Raw genomic sequence first — 25,693 nt, forward strand, 5'->3', positions numbered from 1 at the left:
CAGTCCCAGCTCACAGGCAGTGTTGGTCATTAGCGAGGCCTACGTCCCGACTTCTGCGGGTCAGGGCACAGACCTTGATAATCGCAGTTTGTGTCATACTGATTGGTTGGAGTTGCAGTTGTGGATTTCGCTGGTGCAGTAAGGATGGAGGTCTGGGTAGGTGCGTGGGTCAACAAAACATAAGGATGCGCATGAAAATGTTTATTAGCCAGTTAGCATTATCTATTTACTATTATTTTTGTACTCCACCTCCTACCCTATGACCCTAACCCCCAGCAGGTCGTGGCAGACCGCTGCCAGAGATTTCCTCTTCTTAAACGTTTTTCCTTGCCAAGGTTGCCAAGTGCTTGCTCATAGGGGTCAAGTGGTTGTTGTGATTTTCTCTGTATTATTATAGGGTCTTTACCTTACAATATAAAGCACCTTGAGGTGACTGTTGTTGTGATTTTGTGCTATATAAATAAAATTGAGTTCATTTGAATTCTTCCCTCAGTCCTGAACTGGAACAGTGTGGTTAAGAAAATGTATAGATGGATGGATGTTCTCTAACTATAACATAAATGGAAGCTTATGGAGGCTATTTGAATCTACAGCACACTTCAACCACAGTGTCACCGTGCTATAAAGATCAATGTATGTGTGTATGTGTGTATGTACGCATGTATGTTCCCTTCTCCTTCTAGACGAGTGGACCAATCTTGAACAAACTTTGCATTGAAATTGCCTAGGGCACCGTGAGTGCCAACATCTATATAGCTTATACAAAAATTCTATCTAAATCTCACAATCATATATATTTGTACATTTGACAGTTCAATTGAGCAGTTATCTTCCAAAGGAGCTGAGGAGATTAACATGCTTAATGTTGGGATGTCCCCCCAAAAATTTCCAACACACAAAAACATATACTGCTCTACTTTTATTGATTGTGTCTCATCAGACAAAATTGCGCTGTTAAGGTAAGTTCCTGACTGAAATGTTGGAATACATTACAGCGAAAGTGACAAAAAGTCTTCAGTTCCCAGATTGCTGCATTTTGCCAATAACTGTCATTAAGACTTTGAATTAGCTGTGTAAGACACTAAAGTGCTGTCCATTATGTTTTACGGTTTCTGTGTATTGGACTGTGTTTCACTGCTGACAACCAAAGGGTTGAATACAAGGACAAGAAGTTAAGATGAACATGGACGTCAATAAGAATCTACAGTGTGTTATACCAAGGACGGAGCCTCACTTCTTTATGGCATTTTCTGCCCCTGGATATCGATCTTCGCCTCCCCCAGCCCTAACTTCTTCTATTTACTTTCTTCTTGACTTATCACAAAGGTTAAACCGTGAAATGTCTTTTCTAATTACATGGTGAGCTTGTGTCTATGTGCGATTTTATGTAGCTCAGGAGGCGCTTACAGGTAGGAGTTAGTGGCTAGAAAGAATTGCACGGGACAATGGGTGAACAGTTTTTCCAAAATGCCCAGTGACATCACAGGCAATGTGATGTTTTGAGAAATTTGCTCAGCAGACTATTGGGAACCTGCAGCTCAAAATGAATCAATGCAGTGGAGGCATCTGGGTAGGAAGAAAAGGTGACGACTGATGAATTTGAAGAAGAATGAGCACATTGAGTAAGAGCATCAAAACTATAGATGCTCATATTCCAATGATGCTAACAGAGTTATGTCTCACCTCGGAGGAGTAAGTGTGCCCATCAGAACCACAAACAGGAGTTGACTGGAGGGCTGAGCAGAGCCTGCATTTCCCATGAGCATCAGCTTCAAGCCTATGCTTGTGGCCTGCACTGCCTTTCCTGGGTTTCACACTGGTGGAGAGAAAAAAACATTACAAACAATGTTTTAGACCAGCGGTCTCCAACCTTTTTTGAGCCACGGACCATTTTATGCCCGACAATATTTTCACGGACCGGCCTTTAAGGTGTCGCGGATAAATACAACAAAATAAAACTAGTACCGGTACTGAAAAAAAGAAGATTTATTCATAACACACGTGAAAAGACCCAGGAAAACCGAGTTAACGATCAAAACGATAACAAAATAATGCTGAAAACCGATAAAAACCCTGAAAACCATACATTCCACACCTGAGCCTCAACTCTCGCGGCCTGGCACCAAATGACTCACGGACCGGTACCGGTCCGAGGCCCGGGGGTTGGGGACTGCTGTTTTAGACAGTTATATGTTTGACTTTTGACATACAAAGTAAAAGATTACACAGAGCCAGAAGCCAAACTTTTAGTAGTACATATAGTATAGGCATAATAACATTTGTGTGCAGAGGGAAATTGTTGTAATGATCATAATTCTTTTTTTTTGTCAGAGTCAGAAGAAGCAGATTTTCTGAGAAGTCCCTTTCAATAAGCAGTGTAATTATGTTTGATCCAAATCTTGCAGCAATTTCTGTCTAAGTGCTCTCATTGAACACCCGGCTGCCTCCTGATCTATCAAGCAGATAATAAAGCTGAAGAGACTCTTGAAAATTCTGTAAATTTCTGTAATATTTCTCAATTTGGAGAACACCTCTGACCAAGTGAATGTCTGACATGTATAAAATATTCAAGAACAAAAAATAGTAAAAAAATCCATTCCAGAAACCCCCCCCTCCCAAACCAAACCAAACAAAAAAAACTTTCCCACTGGAATATTACCGTAATTGTTGGGCTATAAGCCGCTACTTTTTGCACAAGCTTTGAACCCTGCGGCTTTTAGTCAGGTGCGGCTTTTCTATGGATTTTCCATGATTTTTGTCATATCGTAAGACGATTTGTTTTGTTTGTTCCGGTGTTGTGCGGCACTACGTTGCCTGGCGGAAGGGCATGTGATCAGACACACAGTATCGGGTTCAAGAGTGGTATGTTGGTCACATGTCCATCCGCCAGGCAACATAGTGCCGTACAAGTAGCGCGAAAAACAAACTTCAAAGTACCGCTATGCGACACTGGAGAAGAGGACTTTGGTGGTTTTAGTGCGCAGGAAGATGGTGGTGAATGACTGACTTTTCTTCTTGTTAAAGCCGTGTCACTGCACCTGAGCCTAAAAGGTAGTCCAATCTATTTTTCTGGTGTGCTGTAGGTTATTGTTATGCACTACATTTGTTACTCATTCATGAAGCACAGTACATGTTTTGTACTTGTAATTACCGCTACTTGTACATATACCTAAAAAGTTATGTAAATATGTACCCATAACTTGTTTTTCAAAATATTAATAAAAGGGGTGTGTCTCCAAACAGCCATCTCTTTCCTGACAATTCGCTTTGTGCATATTCTCTTACATATGATAAGTCAACATTGAAACACCTGCGGCTTTTAGTCAGGTGCGGCTAATGTATGTACAAAACAGGATTTTCCCCTGATTTTAGCTTGTGCGGCTAATATTCAGGTGCGCTTTGTAGTCCGGGAAATACGGTAACTTACAAACGTTTTCACAAATATTTTGTTCCGATCAACAGTTTCATGTACAGTTATGTAAACTGGTAAGTTTTACAGCATACACAGCAAATAAATCATTGTTGGCTAAATTATCCAGTCCTGAGACTCGTTCATTAAGTGAATTAAATACCTTAATCAAATATACAGCAAAGCATTACAAAAAAGATACTAAATATAAAAAAATGGTTGGCAAATATCCTTAAAATGAGGGCCCGGTGGCGCCAGTGTTCGGCAGCCTCGCCTCTGTCAGTGCGCCCCAGGGTGGCTGTGGCTACAATGTAGCTTGCCATCACCAGTGTGTGAATGTGTGTGTGAATGGGTGGATGACTGGATATGTAAAGCGCTTTGGGGTCCTTAGGGACTGGTAAAGCGCTATATAAATACAGGCCATTTACCATTTACCATTTAAAATTGCAACTATTTATCCCATATTTTAAAATTTAAATAAACACAGCTCGCAGCTTTCAAATGAAGTGAATAATCCAAAGGTCAAAGGATTAAACATGGAAACCATTTATGAACCAAATAAAAGAATACATAAAACACAAAACAAAAAATGCAACAAATCACCAAATAAGATCAAGATAATAAAAGCACAGGATTAAGGTATTACAATCTTCAGTCACCCCACATTTATTTAAACATGTGCAAACCTACATGTAAATACAGTATATAAAACAAAAAACAGAGTTTGTACAATTCTAACAAGCCTGAAAATCAATATTTGTTATGACCAAATTTATTCTTGAACAAAGCCTGACCTCTCTGAGAGAAGCTTTTTTTCAAATTTCTGAGTTTTTTAAATAGTCTTCACCTCCACAGAGCCTCCATCGTGTTTCTCAGATGGCTGTAGACACTCACTGTGGTATCTCTCTCCTGACCTCCTCCGTACATACTGACAGGAATCTGAGCTAAAAATGTCACATTTGGATTCATCACCGTATAAGACCTGTTACCACTGATTTTCAGTCCACTTCTTGTGTAATCTGGAATACCTCAGCCTAAACTCCCCATTTTCCTTTCTTAAGAATAGCTTCTTGACAGCTATCCTTCCACTGAGATCAGTTCTGATGAGGCTTCAGCGAACAGTAGATGAATCGACTGAAGGCCATATTTATCTCTCAGGTCCTGTGTCAGGTCTTTGCTGGATTTTTTACTGTTTCTTAACCTGTATTGTTCATCTTTTGTAGATAGTTTTTTTTTCCAGGCTTGTAACTTCTTCTTTTGTTGTCTACACATCCAGTTTCCTAATCTAAAAAAAGTACTATTTCATGCCTATCAAACTGCAGCATTTAAAACTGGTTCTCTGCTAAACTATCTGTGTGAACACAACACGGGTGCATTCTTGATGTTTGAATGATTCATAGGTCAGTGTTCAGTGGCTTAAGAAATCCTGAAAATCTTTTAAAAAATTGTCAGGTAGAAGGACTGGATTGAAAACGAGTGAACAAGCAGCCAATGTCCAAAGAAAAACTTAGACAGACCTACAGAAAGCCTGAATAACTGAACTATTGCTCCTGATTAATTGAAAAAAACAAAGCAAATTATATATACAAAATGAGGGGTCGTTCAAGACTTTGTCCCAGTAATGTACATTTAAGTCTATTCCATTATAAAATCATGTTAAGAGCGCAACAAACTAACTAAACTAGTTAATGCTGCTAAAGCACAGCAGGCATGCACACATCACTGAAAAATAACCCATACAATCAGCTAAATGTAGACAAAAGTTCATCACAAAGGCCAACGCTTCCCCTCATCCATCTCCCAATCATTTTATTAGAAGACAAGACAGTAGCGATATTTCCATCTCAAACAGACAAAAGAAAGTGATCATTATCTCCCTCATCTAACAATATATTTCAGCTACCCGCTGAGAGTTTCCAAGATGCTGTAGTCTGTAAAGTTTCTGATTTGACATAAGTACAACCCCGTCACAGCGGGACAGAGGGGGCGAAAAATTATAAACGAGCCTCCATAATGGTTTTTGAATTACAGCTTGGTTGCTAATGTAGACGTTCAAGCCTGCAGCTAAATATTATCACCCCAATAAGAAAAGTCAGTTTTATACTCAAATCTTTCAGTTTGAAGAGGAAGACCAAAGAGTGCTTGGGATTTTTGTGTCGACAGCTGTTTAGAAAAGGAAACTAATTTGCATAAGGATTTTTGTTTGTGCTGTTTACAGGGAAGCAGTGAGTAAAATCTAGATAAACAGGACATACTTCATCACTGTGTAAATTATTACACAATATGTGTTTGCCAATGTCTGGAGAACAACAAAGTTTGGATTTGGCCTCTAGGAGGACACTGAATCGGTTTTATGCCAATTGGTGCAACTAGTTTATCTTAAATTGATTCAAAATAATATACATATCATTGTCAAAAGCTCGGGTGAATGATAATACTTGGAAATTTCACAGTCCAGGTGAATAATTTGTCACATTAGAGCGAAAATAGCACTTGTAATTAATTTAATACAAATGGAGGGAAAGAAAAGGATTATAGTCAAGATTCTTAGGAGCTAATGACTTGAGGAAATCAATTAAACCCAAGACAGAGACAGAGAAATATTCTGATGTCTTCTTGAAGAAATGCTTCTTGAACTGAAAAATTGAAAACCCTTAAAATTGGCAATGGTTGAAAACACAAACAAATTGGGTGGTGACAGAGCAAACAGATAGTGTGATTAAAATTAATTGGTGTTGGGAATACGTAAGCCAATGTCTGTCATTGAAGCACGCTGAGTTATTACACAGTGCTAACACACAAAACACAAAACGATACTTGTTTGCTTTTGCTTGATGTAATTTGTTGAAACTGCCTTGCAGGTAGTTAGGATATTGAAGTTAAACTTGGCATAGCACTTTAAAAGATATAATAAGTTGTAGCTTTTCGAGCTCGCTTAATAGCACAAATTTGATTTAAAGAGTGAGAAAAAAAACTCCCGCTGCTCTTCGGTATATGACAAAGATAATATGTGTTTCGAAACTGTTTCAAAACTGCTCAAAAACACAATTAACGTTGCATTATCATAATCACATTCACAAACCTGTTTCTGATGTGTTGTAAAGACTGCAACAGAGTATGTTGGAGATTCACATTATAATAGTGTGTCCCTTTCATCAAAAAGTACAAGCTCACTCCAGTATTTTTCTCGATCTTAAGATTTCTTTTAGCTTTACATTATTCTTAGGTGCAATTTAGATGCTGGCCATTGTTAAAGACAAACTTAAATTATAACAAATCTCTCATTTTTCATGCTTTGTTCCTCAGGAGCCAGACTTTCTTATCATTTTTAAAGTGGTCTTCACCTTTCTGAAGGTCTTTCAAAGCGTTTCTTAGACATTGGCTGCTTTTTCACTCATTTTCAGTCCAGTCCTTGTATCTGTTTCTGGGTTTGTTAAAACACTTAACAACAAAGTGTTCACACATTAAAAAGGCACCTAAGTCAAGGAACAAACCACTGTTGTGTCTATACATAACAGGCAACTTAGCAAAAAAAAACAAAATTTTGATCCACCATGTAATACCATCTGGAAAAGTAATTGGGAACTGCATGATTTTTCTGCAGTGACCTGAAACACTCGTAATGTAGCAAAAAGCATACCTCATACTGTTCCACACAAAGTGGAATCATAGATTGGCCTCCCCAGAGCCAGTGTGGGATGTGGGATCATCTTGACAGACAACAGAACAGAAGGTGGACAATATCCAAAGAAGAGCTTTGAATGTCCTTCAAGAAGCCTGAAGAACTATTTCCAACAATTACTCAAAGTACAAGAAATCTTGCTCGAGAAAGTTCAGGCTGTGCTGAAGAATAAAGGTGGCTGTACCAAATACAACTTTCAAGTTATTTCCTTTGCAAAACATGAAGAAATGGGGGGTGGCTGAAGACTTTTCAAAGCACTGTAACTGACTCTTACCTGTGGCCTGGCTGCTTGTGATTGGTGCAGATCGCCGTCTGGTAGTCATGACTGACACAGATCTTGTGAGGAGGACAGCGAACCTTCAGGCATGGATCCTTGGTGGCATCTGGTCCTAAAAATGAGAAAGCAGAAACAAACTTCATCTCTGAGCTGCAAAGAATAAGTTATCAGAAACACATAGAACAGGAGGATCAGCACAATGAAGCGCTGGGGTTGAAAACTGATGCAGCAAAACATCCAGCTCCTCTTTTGGTTTTACAGTTGGCGGGCTCTTATGTTCTACTAACTGAAGCAGGCAGAAAAATAATGAGTTGGAGAAAACGACAGAGGAGAAGAATGGTAAAAGGTATGAAGTAAACGTTGAGTTTTCCACGTTGTGAGCTGCTTAATGAGTACTATTCTCTCCGAGCGTCAACCCCATCTTCCTCCAAATCAATCTCCAGAGTGACATTATTGCCGTGGCAGCCAGGCACAGCTGGCTGGTGTCCAAGATGACAAAAGATCAAAGCAGCTCATTGACTCTGAGCATTGTGTCATTTCACACTAGGCTAACAGCACAAACCCGCTTTCATTTGACAGACTGAGGAAAAGGGAAAAAAACAAAAAACCCCATAGGAGGCGTGTGAGGTGAAAGCGACAGTGGGAGTAAAAGAAAAAGACAAGAGCTTTTAGCACAAATGGAGTGAGAGAGGCCAGCCAACACCAGCCAGTGCACTCTGGACTAGTGGTCATAGTAATTCTGTCAATTACACAGTCTGTACCAGATATGTATAAAAGAAAGATGAAAGCCCTTAAAATGGACAAACCCGAGTGACAAGACAAAGCTAATAAAATGAGATCAAAGACGGAGCGGGTTCTTAAACCGCATACGGAGACTGCATGCTGTCCCCGCAGTGAGTGGACAAAAAATGATTTCAAATCCTAAGTTAATTAAGAGTGAGTACAAAGTGTATAGATCAAAGCCCAGCATTATGTACAAGTCATTACCATGAGGCTGCTAACATCATAAAACAAGAGCGGCCTTGTCTCCATTAGGAAACTAATGGGTTGTGTTTGAGCCACAGCTGGTGTCTGATGCCAACATCAAGTAGTTTCTGACCTGATCACACACCGCGCTACGGTTTGCATTATACTTTATCATCATTAAATTGTCCAGAAGTCCGAACACGGTGCTGCAATCTCAACAATCTTTGGGGAAAATATATAAAACAGCTATGTATATAAATTGTAAACATGTGCTACTGTGAATATCTGGAGCTGTCAGATATTATGGAAGAGCTTTCTTTATCTCTGAGGAAAATGTACAAACCAAACACTAAAGATGGTGAAGCTTAGATAGTCTCAAGGAAAGAGATTCATAGTCCCCTGTAGACATCTGTCATAAATGAGCAGCACACTTTTCTTCCTCCTTACAATGCGTGAAACGCATGCACAGATGCAAAAATACATTTATAAGCCTGCATGGCCTCTTGTAATCTCCAGAATGCAGAGAGAGATGGAAGGTCAACCTCCCTCCTGATAGCTGTCTGTTGTGCAATGTGCTTCTTTTGCCTGCTGATTTGGGGGCCTGTCCTCACCTCCATCTATCAGCACTGGAAGAAACCCATCTTATTTCACTTAGCTGAAAGATGGCATTACCACTGCAAGGAAATGAGAGATGAAGGAAACGAGGAGAAAGTGACAGAGGAAGGATGGAGGAAAGAGGGGGTGGATAGGTACCTGGTTAACAGAGGATTGGAGGACAATTTGGGATCATTGGGCGACCTCCACTCTTAGATAAATTGGAAAACAGACACACACACACACACACACACACACACACACACACATACAAATAAGGGACACCTAAATACTCCCAATCACAGAGGATCCTATCATATGTAAGTTTTATGTAGTAAACAGTAAGAAGTCACTTTATAGAGACAATGATAGTCCAAATGAAATATTGTGTTCAGCTGGTGTTGAGAGTATTTTGGATAGGTGAAGAATTACAGTAGATAAAAATTAAGTGAAACCAGGACAAGAAAAAACAAGGGAAAAGAGAAAAAGGGTGAATAAAGCAGGAGAAGGTGGAAGAAAGAGGAGCCAAGATAAGGATGAAAGTTTAAGGAAAGGAAAGAAAAAAGATATTGAAAAGAGAAGAGAAGATGACAGGATAAAGAGGATGGAGAGAAGGCAGAGAAGAGAAGAAGCGACTAAAAGAGTGCTGGGTGACAGAGAGTTTTATCCATCTATTTAAAGCTTGAGTGAGCAGCACTGGTGGTTAAACCGGCCAATCAATTGTAATGCAGGCGCACTGCAGCACATTTGCCACCTCTCTTTCAGTCTCTCCTCTGCTTTTCTCAAGTATTTCTCAAGTATAAGTCGAAATGCACAAGTAACAATCAAATTGCACTTAGTAAAAGTGATTTTACTTTAAAATGTTCAATTTTTACCACATCTCTATAAATAAACCCACTCTCTGCTGCGGATATGATTTTTTCCATAAAGAAACAGAAAGTGCAAAAAATCTGGTCCTCGTCTGTGAGCATGAAGTAAATATGATTCATTGTATGACACGCGCAGTGGATAAACCATGCTTTGCTTTACAACTGAGAACTCATAAAGGAGAAAAATATGGAGCAAATCATGTGTGTGTTCTTTGTGTGACGCTAACCATTTCTGCAGAAGAGCAACAGTCTTACTCACAGACACCACTACTAATTTGTTTAGCCATTGTCCTTGGCCATATGTAGGGATGACTGATTCCCCTCGGGTGAAGGGTTACCAGTCTGTTGGGATGAGACAGATGGAAGAGCTGGCAGAGCTGTAGCTGAGGGTGAAGAACGCACAAGATGCCTGCAGAGCATTAACAAATGCCCTCCGTTTGAATTCAAGATTGGCATATTTATTTTTTTCCTGTCATTAACAAACATTGTTTGTATATAAACACTAGTTTGTGGGGCTTGTGGCATGGAATTCAGCGTTTTAAAGTGTACAATGATGGCAAAGTTGAGCTTCCTCAATGGACAAACTCTACGACTTTTAAGAATCTGCCTTTGAGAATCTCTTGGCCTACACATACATAAACAATGCATGGCTGTTGTAGTGCTTTGAACACTGCAAACCCAACATCAGCCCCACTCCCATCTGGTCAGATCTGCTTTTATATAGTGTAGTGAGGATCAATATACTCCCTGGTTGGTAGCTCACGCTCAGAGAGCACAGCAAACACATAAAAGAGAACACATTACCTGCTGAAATCAAATGTTGTGCTGCATCTTAGTAGGAAAGATAAGCTCAACTGAGTGAACATTAGGATCAAAGTCACCCTCTTTAAGATCATGTATAAATAATATCCATATATGTCTATCGGTGAGAGATTAATCAGCTCTCAGCATACACATAAATCATTGTGTTAATGTTTTGTCTAAGTGGCACGTCTTTTATGCACTCTAGTTTTAATAAATGCCTCACGCATTAATTTTCAGAAGCCATAATAATAAAACCCAATACTTCCATCACTCTGTTCACTATGTTACATACTGTTACAGTATATCTCAAATACCATCTTTCAGCTCTCATATAACTGACAAAAGAATTGAATTATGACTGCAGTGATTCACTTTGTGCTTATATGGCAAGCTTTTAAAGATGCAGTATATTTTTTTTTCATACGTGTGTGTTCTATGTATATCCAAATCCTTAGGGACTAATAAAGTATGCTGATTCTGATTCTGATAACAGTGGGTCTCATACTCATCTGTCATATTTTAGTAAGTTCTAGTGCTATAAGATTATTATTATATGATTATTATTTCAAATAACTATAGATTAGATGCGTAATGATTTATTTGCTTATAAAAACAGGCGATAATTAACTTTTCCTGATGTCTCAAGAAAGGTGTCCAATTATAACAAAACGTCTCAGTTTTTCAGCGTTCAGTCCACTGTGATACTACTCTCTGCTGATGTAACTCAAATGCTTGGAATTGTTTCTTGGCTCAACCACATTATTTCGGTGTTGTATGGCAAGCCATGGGTGATGTCTCTTTTGGTAAGAAGATTGTAATACTACCTGCATGCTGCTAATAATTCAGACCTCTCTGTCTCAGATGCAATCGTTTGGAAAACCAAACTCATGACTTTATGCATTTTTAAAACACAGGGAGAAGTAAAAAAAAAAAAGAAAGAAAAAAAAAGGTAAACAGACTGCTTTTTTAGAGTTCTCTTTTACTTTTATCCACCAAACAGTTATTACTATGCATACAGTGCTTTTCTCAGCACAAACCCTTTTGATGAACATATTTTAGGAACCTGTACCTTTCCCAAAGACACTTTGACCAATCCTCTGATTAGTGGACAACCTGCTCTACCTTTCGAGCCATAATTGCTCTAAATTATTCCCTCGTTTTCTGCAATTTTCACACTTTGCAAAGCGTTCTTGTGGTCCACAGATCAAAAGTTTGAAATCCCTGGTTTAGAGGAATATGCCCAGAGGGATACGGGAAGAGGATTTCAGTGATTTTAAACTCCCTGCTTTTTTTCAAGAGATAAAATCTGGCAACTGTAGTAAAGTGATGACATTGTTGTAGTCATTATTTAAAAATGAAACTTGCAGATATGGAGGTTTAATGTCCTCAGTCTCCTCATTTTCCAGGAGATTCAATCCCATACATAAATTGTAGCTATTTAATTGCTGCAACCCTTCCTGGCAGAAAAGCACATTGTACTTGTGGCTGTAAAATGTTATCACAATTAGAGCTGACAGTAAATGACCCTACTTGCTTACGTTTTTGTCTTCGCAAGACTTTTTGTCCCTCTTTTTAAAACTTTAATGTTCCTTAAGAGGCAGGTAAAACTTCCTAGAAAAGAAGCGGTGGAAGATAAAACACTCCTCTTGTGTCCTCTAATACTGGATGAATGCCAGGGTGAAGTGCAGTGATTGGGTAATAAAGATAGAGTCCAATAGTAGAGGCCACAATCCCAGCAAGCCCTGCCAGAGAACAGACCGTAACCTCAATTTAATTGTTGTTGAGCTTTACATGGGTCAGCCAGATATTTTTAGTAACCTTTGTGTATGGATGTGTATATTCCTTTATTCATTCTGTTCTCAATTGCTCGCCATTGTTTGTGCTCCTCAGATAAACAGCTACTTTCGGCTGCTCCCTTATTCACTAGAGGTCACAGCAGATAGCTCTGCATATTTGACATGGCAGATATTTACATGAGATGTATCCTCACGCAACCCCCGAGTGATGTGTTTCCACCTGGGGTTGAACCAGGGATCTTTGACTTGTTAGGTAAACGTGTTAACCACTTTTTTTTTCCTAATAACACATAAGCTTGAAATTAAATAAACAAGAGCTCCAAAAAACATTCCCAAAGGACAAATTCACAACTCTTATTAGAAATATGAGCACCACTTTTAGGCTTTGATACACTAATTAAAAAGGTGTTTCTTCTCTTTTGCCTTAGAGGGTTAGAAATAAAAACAAGACGGGGAAAAAGAGAGGGAGATAGACAAACATATCAATAGGAGATTAAAATCTTCCCTCTATGCTTTGTGAACATTCCTCGGGATCTTACTATTTGGCCTCAAAGAGGTTCTAGAGCAAAAGATGTCAGAGAGGAGTGATAGAGGGATGAAAGCAAGCACAGAGAGCCTTGGGGACAGCACAGGGAAAGAGCAGAATCACCATCCAGAAAATTAATTATTGAAAACATGGGCAAATCATATTATTGTGGATGTAACTGAGGAATGGAGAAGATAAACAGGCTGCTACAGTTTGAATGTCAGAGAGCACATTGGCTTACGGAAGAAAAATATCTAGAGAGAGAGGCTATTGACTATCACTTACAAGCTGAATATTCATCACTGCCAAACAACCATTATATGCACACACACATATACACACTTTATTGTGAAAATCCCTAAAAGAGGACGCTTTGTGAAGCTGTGGCTGGCAGCAAAACAATTCTAAAAGGACACTATGAAAGAAAATAATCAAAGAGTCCTTGAAGACAGCTTCAAAGAAAAGGCACAAAGATGCTTTTAAGGACAACATGCCTACTAGAGGACATTAATTTCTGGTGGAAGTTGTTAATAGTCACGGATGAAACAAAGTTAATGCCAAAGCTACCTAGCCTGTCTTGCTTGAAGCATGTTTATAGTTTTTACTGTTGGTGTGAAGAACAGAGCAAAAATAACATAGAATATGCATGAAATTGTCTAGTTTGGGATGGAGACACACTTTTAAAGTGTTCAAACAATGCTAGATGTAGAAGCTGGGGGGTCATGTTGCATCCTCGCTGAGAAAATAAAAACAGGACGTCAGCTGAAGCAAGCTGCTGATAACAGCTGTTAAACCAAGTTATTAGGCAACATAGCTATGCAGTGATAACTTCAGCAGTTCAGGCCTGTAATATCTAGGTACAGCAGGCTATTGTACAGCTTATCAAGTATTTAAAAAAAAAACAATGTAACACACAGAGTAGAATTTTGACAGGTTGGTGGATTATAATTTATAGCTTATTATAATCTGAGGGACCTGTGAATTGCAAATTATGTCCATTGACTCCAAAGATAAGTCATTTCCCTCAAAATCACAAATGTGAACCTCAAGGAAGTACAAACTTCTCCGGCACAATAGTAGGGGATTCATCCTCTGAGGACCATCATGTTTGTCACAATCTTTTTCCAATCTAGCGTCAAAATTTATTTTAATGTATTTTGTTTTTTAAATATTTTAGTATGAAACCTGTGATGAGCAAGCATTTGCATTTATTTTGAAGCCCTGCATCATTACACAGTTTTGTAAAATGCAGTCTGTAATTTCCTTGCTCCTTTTCTTCAAAGCAATGCAAGGAAGAAAGAAAGAAATATTATAGACATTACACCTGTGGGCACCAGATGCTTGAATGGCAAGGAGCTATTCAGGAGGGGAAGTTTTTCCATTTTATTCACTCTAGAATTCTTTTAAAAAAAAGGAAAAACCTTTTTTTTAATGCTTGTACAATGTCAAGTGGTCTCCTTTCTTCTTCTTTAAGAAGATCCCCAAGGCACTTAACTGGCCATGTGTTGCTGCCAGACAAGTAGCTTGTGTCAGCTTGACCTTTAGTCAATTTCAGGAGAGGTCACAATGAAAGACCACAAGCTTGACTTACAGTGTGATTTTTGGCTCATTGACACACTGTGATCTCGTCCTTTTTTTTTTCTGTACACACACACACACACACACACACACACACACACACACACACACACACACACACACACACACACGTGAATACACAAACATGCACACATGCACAGAGGACAGATCTGACCTCTTGCCCCACCCTTCAGTGTCAGAGATAATTAAATGTTTCTGCACTGTCCTAGACTGTGGCATTCATTAATCTGAAGCTGAAGTGTGTGTTTGTGTGCACGTGTGTGTACAAGCATGGATAATCTCACACAGATATAGCCCAGTTTTCCCCCTGCTTTTATCTCGTCTCCTCTCCTGTTATCAGTAACTAATCTCACCATCTTATTATTGTTCCTAGAAAAAATTACACAAACAGCAGTTAACATGGCCAAATAACGTGTCCTTTATATCAACTTTGCATAAAGTGCGTAAATCAAATAAATATTGTGCTCCATTTAAATGGGAAATCCGTGAAGTTTATTTCCCAATAGTCCACACAGGGTCAGCACCAGTGAATCACTTTACTTTACTCTGTTACTGAGTTTTTTGGGTCCTACAACTCACAGCCATGATCATTCTGTTTTGAAGCTAATGTATAGCCAATCAAAAGCATGTTTTAGGATACGCAGCACTGCATTGTTATACAGTGACACTGCTTTCATCATCAAGATGACATCAAACACAAAAGAACCTGTAAATAACTAAAAATAACCAGACGTCCAGATGCATCTGTGAAAATGTACTGAAAATGTATCCAGGGTTTCACAACATCACAGGTCTTTTTCGTAGAAAGTGCGGATTACTATGTGTTCCCGTGTTATTTATCTTGTACTGAATTACAGATAAAAATATGTGTAACTGGATAACAACTCTGTCATTTAAGGTGCACTGTGCATCTTTAGTAGCACAACAAATCCTCCACACAGCATAACAAGCACTCTCAGGGGATGGTCATTACAACTTGCTCCCCTGGTGCATGCTCTTGAAATGATTCTGTGAGTTTCATGGTTATGCCTTGTCAATACCTTCTGGCGAGTGGACATAGGAGCACTTCTTATGTTATTTAACAAACTGACCTTGTGTTTTGCACAATTATTTTATTCACAATCTACTGTGGTGGTGCACAGAGGAAAAACTGCAAAAATTGTATCCAACGTATTAAAGATCTAACTGCATGTTAGTACTGAAGACAAACCTTGAAATTACTATTCGTTAGGAAAGAGGCTAGGCTTGATCATTCTGTGTGAATATGCAGTGATCCATCTAGTTCAGATGAAGCAATTAGCTTTATTTATCTTTTATTTACCACCATGGCATCTTTGTAATCAAGCTGAACAGGGCTGGGGAACTAAATTAATTAAACACTTTTGCATTATATCCGATGTTATTCATAAACTTCAGCAGACACATCAGACCAGTTTAAGCTCAATGTAAAGTAATGCCACAGTCTATTGTCTAAATCAGTGCCTGTCCACAAAGCACCTTATAATCTGTGATCAGTCTGTATAGCTATATGAGAAGCAACATCATTCTAACCTAATAATACATACACAGCAAGTCAGCTAAATCCGAATAGGTAAATGAACTCTATCTACAAGGACAGGATCGTTATGGTATCAACCAAGTATGAGCTAAAAGTAGCTCAGAGTACCTGGAGCAATAGAAAAACATATATTACCATGGATTTAAATAGAAACTAAACAAACTAAAATAAGAACTCACCATCCTGTACTGTCTTTTTGGCCGAGCTGGAGTGGGCTTTAGTTCTTGGGTCTCCATATCGGCCAGGTTCAGCCACTCGCTCTGAATGAAAAAATCATAAACATAAGACAAATTCATTAGAGAATGCTTTTTCATGGTTAAAGTAATAGTTTACCATATTCTTTAGCCACTTCTTTGTTGCCTTGGTGGTATGTTTTGGGTCACTGTTGTGCTGGAAAATCCATCCATGACCAATCTTCAGTGTTCTGGCTAAGGGAAAGAGGTTCTCGTCCATAATATTACAGTACACAGCCCCATCCTTGAACCAAAAAAGCCTCAACGCACAATGTTTCCATCTCCGTGATATGACCTAAAGAACCGCATCCCCACAATGGTGTTCTCGAGGTCACACACAGGAAGAGAAATTATCTCTTCCCCCAAAGATGCCTTGTGGAGTTGATGCCAGATATCTCAGTTTTGGTTTCAACAGCACCTTCTCCCATGTTTACTGGCAAACTGGTTGATATTCTGTCTCTCTTCATTTAAATTAAACTACCATAAAATCAGAGACACTTCGTTTCTTTTTAAGTGAGAAAACGTAATTATTCAGAAGGAGATCAAATAATTATTTTCCCCACTATAATGTAATTCCCTTCATCTCCAGTTCTGTACTTAATAGACAAACATGTCAAACTCTCAGAAAGAAGGCAAATGCGACTGTGTGCCAATATTTTACACTCCTACTTTGTGTTTTAGCTTAATCAATTTACAACCTGACCAGAAGTATTTCCTCACATAATGCCTCTTAATCACCAGAAATACATTATAGACTCCATTGGCAAATTTGGCAGGGAGGCAAAGTGACAGAATTCTCCTCATTATAAAAGAGTAATTGCTACACTATTCTCGCTCTTACACACTCACAGCACTACAACATCCCATATGGAAGGAAGCCAGTGGCAGCACTACCTCAGGGAGGAAGCAGAGCAGCCAAACACTGAGTTACAGGGAGTTTGTCATGTCTGTCTGTAGGCTGTGACATTAACACCCAGAAATGATTAACTCTCCGAACTCATCCATCTCCAGTATTTATTAGCGAGCAAGACTTTTGAGTGGGGACTGACCACGAAGTGTATTTAATGATCAGGAAAGAGGGTGTGGGTGTTTGTGTGTGTGTGCAAAACTTAGTCCAACTTTTGTCAATATGCCCTCTGTTCATTATTCCTCCCTTCTCTCCCTTTTGCCAGACTTTCTCTCCTCCTCATTATGGGAAAACTTTCTTATCTCTGAGTTATCCTCTCTGCAGGCACTCTCTCTCAAGTGTTCTCTGTAGGCCTCATGTCTATATATCTTTTGTATCCTCCCCTGCCTTCTTCCCTCCCGATACTCCCCGATGCCACTGTCACTTTTGCGTGCTGCCGTTTAGCTCGAGGGCTCCTGCTATGATCGCTTGCAACAACTGCCTGCTCATATCCTCTGAAGTTTATTTATCCTATAATTTACAATTATCATCAGAGTCTCTAGTGGCCACGGGGCAAGAAGGGCAGAATCAAAACAACAACACACCCATTCACTTGACTCTCTGTCTGCGTGATCTACTACTGAGCGCATCTCTCCTTGAAAACAGCTTGTTCAGCACCGTTCAAATAACTGCAGTTCACTTTATTTTGTTGTTGATTTTGGTGGCGGGGGGCAGTAATAATTCACTCCACTCTGTGTGGTCTGCTGACATTTGTCCTTTCTTACTCACTGCTTTAGCGCCTTCCATACCTTTACGTCTTTCCATCTCAGCTGCACAGATATTTAATTGCTTTGTTGTTATGATTGGCTTTGTCTCTTCATTGAATTAACAATACCCACGGTGTGACTGTGTGTATTTACTTCCTCTGCATCTCAGCAGGCTCCAGGTATCATTGATTACCTCCACTGTGTGCGTATTTGACTGGTTAATTTGCTGTGTATGCCTCAAATCAGTGTAGCATGTATCTGTGCTTTTTTGTTGATAATCCCTTTTATGTGCCGAGGCTCAACACGGCGAGAGCTCACTCCTCTGAAAGAGCGAGATAAGGGCTGAGCTGAGGGTCGTGGATATTGAGTCATTTTTTATGATGTGGCCAACAAGCCATTAAAATCAGAGTGGTAAACAATGTTTAAAGAACGCCTGGTGAGCGAGCAACAAACCCTTAGCACATTACACCGAAATGAGATATTTGTTCTTGCTCCAGCACACACTCTGTTTCATACACAGAGCTGAGGTGCTGACTGTTTGTTGTCCTATATGTCTCTTATCAGTTTCCCTCTTTCTAATTCTTTTAGCTCCTCCAGGCGCAGATCAAAGGCGGGTTTATGAGAACGTATTAAGAGGCAGTGACAGAGTTACAGAAGATTAAAGATGGACCAATGAGAAATGGGAACTGACAGACAGAATATCTTCAGAGAGACTGCGACTTAGTGAATTGGAGAAAGAGCTGATGAAATATATAACAACGACGAACACTCTGCTGGGAAAACGCAGTGTCATGTCTAATCAGGCCGATTGGCAATTTGGAAGCTCCAGATTTTCAAGGCTTTGTTTGCCGCTGGTACTGCCAAACCCGAGTGCTTCGCAAACGACTTTGGGTTCTGCTGCCAAAACGGTCCCCATAGCAACCACTAATTCATTATGTAAACTAATAAGAATAGACAAGTAGCAAACACCTGAAAATTGACAACTTGAATTGTATTGTTTTTTTCTGCGCTTGTATTGCATCCTCTAGTTGTATCTTGGTGCCAGTTTGACTCTCCTGTGCTCCTCTGGACTGGCTGTGATAATGAGGCCCTGTCTGGCATTTGTAATCTTCCCTTTGACTCCCCTCTCTGGATAATGCATTGCAATAACAAGCTCACAAATCTGTTGGGCAAGCCCATACGGAGGAAGCCAGATTCAAATAACCAGAATACTGTTTCTACCATTGGTCTCGCTGACAGCACATCCGTTATCTTCTGCCAAGGACTCTTCCTCCTCTCCTCTCATCTCTCTGTCTGTCTACTTGGGCTGAAAAGCCTGTTAAGCACAACTCTCCAACCATTACTGATGGGACTGAAATTAATGCACATGTAGAAAGTTATAAATAATAATTCAGTCTGACTTTGGAAGAAGTCTAAGCTGCCCTGGAGGACATATAGGATTCAGGTTTAACTGGATGGATTCTGAAGACCAGGCAGTAATATGTAATAAGTTGAAACATGGTACACAGTGTGTTACAACAAGGCGAGAGAATGTTGAGACACTGGTTAGTACAATGTTTCAGTAAAAGAAATAAAACACATGCCTAAATTAATGTAAATACAAAAACGTGTGATCCATATTTGAGACTCTCTAACAGAATGTATTTTTTCTACAAAATTTATTAATTTATACTACAAAATTAAATGTAAATGTCAGGACATGGCTGATATTTTAATCACTGTAGTAGGCTGTCACTCTTTTTCCAGGTCACTGCAGTCATGCTTGAAAAGTAAAAACAATAATTAAAGTGTATGCATGTCTTCCAGCTTGTCTCTGACTTCATATGCCTCTGTACTGTCACCGTTGGTGCAAAAAAAAAAAAAAGTAGTTTGTTTTTTTTAAACCAAACTCACGTTCTTTTTGAGATGGAATTTTCTCAGCTGTAAATTAATGTTTCTGAATGCAATGCTACAAATATTCTGCAGCTATGGCTGAGGAGATAGAGCAGGTTGCCTATCACTTTGAAGACTGGTGGTTCAACCTATAGTATGCATGTTGACCCAAATGCATTTATCAGTATGAGTGCGTGCAAATATTCAGTTAAAAGCACTGAGGCATAGAAAAAAGCACTTGTGTAAATAAGTGAACGAGGCCTGTAGTGACAAAACACTGAGTGGCTCAAACACAGTATGAAAGCATTATAGAAGCGTGAGTCTATTTACCTTTCTGATAACCGATTAACTGTGCTAGTAATTACAAACCCATGCGTCGTGTTCGTACCTGTCAAAATAAAACATCAATTCAAACAATTTTTCTTAACAAAAGAAGCAAATTAACCAAAATAATAACAATAAAAATATTATTTGTTAAATAATCTTTGTTAAAACTCTGGAAAGAGAAACTTTAGTTGAGAATATTTTGACTAGTTATTTTTGTAGTTTTAATAACATGAGGTTTGGCTTCTGTGGTAAAACATTTATCTTGTTTCATATTCAGTAACCTCTTCCTGATTGTTCCTGGGCCATTTTGGGGTCGTTCTGGCACACTATGAAACATAAGCCCTGATGTGAGTACAGCAGATGTCTATGTAATCCACCTACAGGATGAGCTGAGCTGTCTGGGACTCAGGCCAGTGTAACCCACACAACCCTACCTCCTCAGAGGGCTGTAGAATTTTGTATTAAGTGCAACACGTAAAGAGGCAGTTTTTAACAGTTTTTAACCATCCATGACTAGAAAACAGGCAGGTCACCATGGAAACAAGTTCATGCACAGCAAAATATCTGGGCACATGGACAAGGGAGACTGAAGGGTTGTAGCATTTAATTGCTGTGTGGGATTTTTCCAAATTTTGCTTTTTAAAGACACATTTAATTGCAAACTTAATTCCTCTCTTTGTGTATCACGCTACGTGCATTTTGATCAAGAACATTATTTGTTTTGCAAATTCAAATTTGCATTTCTCATTTACTTTTCTAAGCACTATTTTAATAAAAATTTTTTATCATAATTATTTATTTTACTTGTTAGCAACTCAACGTTATCTGTTAAAAAAAATAATTAAAAATTAATAAACTACTAACAAGCAGGAGGGGTGTTCTGTTGGTGAGTTATTCTTTTTTTTAACAATTTAATTTAAAGAATAAAATAAACTGACAAAACGAGCACGAATAGTCATGACTACAAGAGCACATGCACAAAAATATAAGAATAGCAACCAAATTCTTTAAAAAATTAATTAAAGGTGCATGAATAAAGCAACCAATGAACTCTCACAGGCTTTAACTGCATGTGTGCGTGTATTTACGGCACTGTGGCATGTTGATTAACAGTAACCCATTGTTCAATATTATGTAATTTCCATGTGATGAACTCAATACGTCAGAAATAATAGAAAACTGTGTAGAAACAATGAGCAGATACACAGGGCTGTGAAGTGAAAAGGATGGAAGAAAAAGGAAATTATCTTGAAAATATGAAAGAGAACAAATAAAATTGAAGGGACAAAACAAAATGAGGGTAATGTTTAAAGAAAAGGCAGTGAATTAGAATTCAGCTGCTTTAGTAAATTGCCTAAAACTTAACCTAAAGTTAAATAGTTAAGTTTGTGACTACTTTAGTCTTTTAGAAAAATGACTTGTGAGATCTGAGGAGCTGAATGTTTACTTTTAGCTAAGGATACCAACATCTATATGATCTAGCCAATTTACAAATGGGTTTATACAATACATAACAGGTTAAAAAAAATCAAAAAATATTTCCAATTTTGCAGCGTTAGAACCTCCAGTGAGGAACTAAACACATGCAAACAACAGATTTGGAGCTTGAAACGAGTTTGATTTAAGAAATTGTTTGCTGAAATTCAGTGCAAAGAAGTGCATAAAATCTCCTTGTAACTGCTTAAATAATAGATAAACTTGAAAAAGTGCAACTGTAAACTATTCCAGTACTGCTCTATGTGTGGGGAAGTGTTTTAAGCCAATCGTACATCTTTTATAGAAAATTATAGGTGACCACGGCAACCTGCTAGGGACCAAAGCAATCTCAAAAGGTTTTTAGTGCAGCCCTGTATATTTCTTTGCAGTGAATTTCACTGCAAATCAACTGCCAGCAACCACTTTGCAGTTAGTTGGAGAATACACATTTTTCTCTTGTTGCCTTTGGTTGTCAAGGAGTCACTCACTGGTCTCTAGGCTTGTGTCACTGTATCCTTAATTGGACACAGTTTTTTGGGGGGATATGTAAAGAAGCCAAAACAGTTCATCCATGACTAGAAATCAGGCAGATCAATGAACTGTCACCATGGAAACAAGTTAACAACATTTAGCCTTAAAACTACTCATCTGTGGGAACTCAGTAGGCACGACATGTCTGGAAAACAGATTTAGCACCAGTGGATTTGATGACTCAGCATTACAAACAAGCCATTTGTGATAACACTAATTTCATCCATGCTATCCATGCTACAAAGGTGAACATTAATTGCAGAGTGATTCATCAGGGACTGGATTTTCCCCCAATCAACCTTTCTGCTGCTGATTAGTCTCCAAGGACGACCTGGGATTCATTAGTCAAAGTGAAACCTGCAGGTGCACGGTATTGTTTTTTCTGTACTGACCTCAAATCAAGTGCTGTGGTCGCACATGTCATTTCAGTATCATTAGCGATCTGACCACACACATTAGATTATATAAGATTTAATCATTTTGTACGTTTTTTTTTTTTGCAGTGGTTCCTCACATTCACTCCGTGTTACCTAGAATCTTTATTGTCTACCTTTCAGTTTAGGCAACTTTAATTCCTCATTTTAAAACTTAAAGGAAAACTAAAATCCTCTGAATACTAAAAATTGTAGATAGTTGAGGAGTCCGTTTTGCTTAGATCATGAGTCATTCACATCCAATACTCTGATTTGGTTCAAAGGTGAAGTTTACAGTAAGGAATGAAATGCCTGCAGTATCAGCTGGGTGAAAACTGGACCGACTGAAGAAGCACGTGATAACAGCAAATATTCCCAAAAGAGGACCAGATTGTTAGATTGATTCCTCATACTTATTTGGTGCCTAATCATTTAGCCATCCATTACTCCCAGCTGAGCTGTTTGTGTGGGAGTAACTGCAGAGTGCAGTTTGAAGGAGTGCAGAAAGGGCAGGCTGTTTCGAGCTCTGCAGCAGGGGAGCAGTCATGTTGCAGCTGATGTGCAGCGCTGCAGGAGAAATTATACGGCACAAAAAAGTATGTGCAGTATTTAATTGGCATGAATATGACCTGCGCTTCAGCTGCACCCAATGAGTCTCCAGATAAATGCACAGATGTCACATTGCTGTGTTGAACCAGAATGACTCACATGCATGGAGTAGACAGTTTGATGTTAGTGGTCTCATCAAGGAGCACTTTCGAAACAAAATGTAACAAATGGTAAAAGACAAATGATGTAATCAGTGAACTTTACTGACTCTTGTTGCAATTAAAGGAAAACTACACCTTGGGGTTTTTTTGTTTTGTTTTTTTCAGTCTGTCTTTTGGTTCTAGTATGTCCCTGTTGGTTAAATTTAAACAAATGGCTGGACATATAAAAATTAAAACCCCTGGTATAATTACCAGGAGCTAAATGCTAGCAAGTAAAGAGTAACACCTCGCTTGAGTGTACATGAGTAACCACACAGATGCTGAATGTCTTTAGTTTGCCAGTGCAGTAAGTGTTCTTTCTCTTCGGGTTTACTCTGTCAGCACCAATGAAATGAGAAATGAAGCACTCTTGTGTTTATTGTGTTTGGTCTCCGGCCTAATTTGGTGAAAGATGTTGCAAATAATATACAGCTGACAACATCAATATTGAATCCTATGAGAGGTTAAATCAAACCAGTGCCTCCAGGTATAGAAAGAAATGTGATACAGATGTTGTGGCACTACAGTACCTTTTTTTGGCCAAGTATATAATTCTTTTAGCACCTAAATCTGGCCTCACTCCTCCTGGATTTTGGCACAAAGAATAATATTCATAATGCAGCAAGCACTGAGTCCCTAGTTAAGAGAATGAAGCTCTGTTTACCTTTTGTTTTTACTTATCTCTGAGAAAATAGAGTATCACCAAAATTTGATGCACTGAGGCAAGGCTGTTCTCATTAGGCTCAGTATCCACGAGGAGCTGGCCCAGATAAACCTGCTCAGCAAGTCTTTCCCTGAAGAGTTGCAGTTACTGTGCTACATATGCAAAACCAAGCCAGCAAAGAACAGAACAAGCTCAGTGGTAGCAAGATTTCTGGTGCGCTGTTCAAAAAGCTGCCGTCCAATTAACCCCACAAACTACCTCGGTGTGAGAGTGCGTGTGTGCGTCTGCATACGTAAGTAAAGCAAGACTGTGAGTGTGAATGAAAGTGAGTTAGTGTTTGTAATAACTGAGGTTAGTCAAGAGTTACTGGGGGTCTAAGAGCATTACACACTTGACTGTGACTGATAAAGTGGACTTGGCATTATTGCCATACTAGTCCATAAGCAGCACGTACAGTTCAAAAGAAAGAACATTTGGCCAGACACATGCACACAGTCAAAAAACAGCAGAACTACCCTAACTTTAAGAATTAGACACCACTTGCGATGCATTCTTGCTAAAATGCTGCAAATCACATTATGGAGACTTGCTTTTAGAAGACAAAAGAAAGATGAGTACACATAAACTAAAGGGATTTTTGTCTGCACAATAAGAGTATTACATAAGGGAGATTATTGGGTTGTTGGCAGCAAATCACTCAACAGTGCAACTCAGAGTCCTTCTAGCATCTTTACTGAAAAATGCTAAAATACAAAGGTAACATGTAAATGCAATGTGAACATCAAACACAAGTCACACAATAAAGTTTCAGTGACGTAAATTATCTCTTTATAACACTTGACATTTACTGGTTTTGAACTAGTTGTACTTGTCGATGACCTTCAGTATTAATTTCTAATTTATCAAACAATTTATATATTTATTACACTGTCTACATACTGTGTTATGGTTTTATTTTTAATAGTTGCCTCTGGTTTTCTTCATTGTTTCATTTTCTGTGCATAATCAATGTCTAACTTTCAATTAAAGATTATGATTTAGGTCTTTTACGCAGCCTCTGAGTATCCCGATTTTGGGTCCTTTTATTGGGGTGCTATTGACAAAACACAGTGTTTAATTTAGTTTCTTTTAAAGCTCATCAGATGACAGCAAAGTGGAGCTGTCTGACCACAGCGCCACATTTGATAAAAAAAAAAAAACAAACACAAAAAATCAGCACAAACACCTCATACCAGCTGCAAAGCACGGTGGTGGAGAGGTAATGATTTGGGCTTGTTTGGCTGCTAAAGGACCTGGACACCTTCCAGCCATTAAGTGGACCATGAACTACTCTGTATCCCAAAGTATTCTAGAGTCAGATGTGATGCTGTCTGTCTGGGAGCTAAACCTACGCAGGTCCAAATTGGGTCATGCAGCAGGACCATGATCCCAAGCAGAACAATAAACTCCTTTTGGACATGACTGTATGTGTGCTAAAAGAAGGTTAAATATACTATACTGCATTTTAGCACAAATATACTCCTTGCAATAGCTTCAATTTGAGGACTATGCACTTTTTATATCTGTTGAATTTGACAAAATCTGACAAATCTCTCCCAGTACTCCCAGTATTTAATGTTTCTTAGACTTTCTGATTGGCTTACTTAGATTATTAGACACATAATACGGTATACGGTAAAAGGTATAGCATCAGGC

General features: G+C 38.8%; 1 protein-coding gene across 2 annotated transcripts in view; it reads right to left on the bottom strand.

Moving 5' to 3' along the window:
* spock1 (SPARC (osteonectin), cwcv and kazal like domains proteoglycan 1) overlaps positions 1-25,693 on the bottom strand; it is a 122,774-nt gene that overhangs the window by 26,828 nt on the left and 70,253 nt on the right. For both annotated transcript variants that reach the window (XM_082504155.1, XM_082504154.1), the window contains exons 4-6: positions 16,260-16,340; positions 7,366-7,480; positions 1,684-1,816 (exon numbers count right to left, since the gene is read on the bottom strand). In XM_082504155.1, coding sequence (XP_082360281.1) covers positions 1,684-1,816; positions 7,366-7,480; positions 16,260-16,340 — 329 coding nt within the window. The remainder of the gene's footprint in view (positions 1-1,683; positions 1,817-7,365; positions 7,481-16,259; positions 16,341-25,693) is intronic.

This window comes from Aulonocara stuartgranti (assembly GCF_965226115.1).
Source record: "Aulonocara stuartgranti genome assembly, chromosome: 2".
Classification (NCBI taxonomy): Eukaryota; Metazoa; Chordata; class Actinopteri; order Cichliformes; family Cichlidae; genus Aulonocara; species Aulonocara stuartgranti.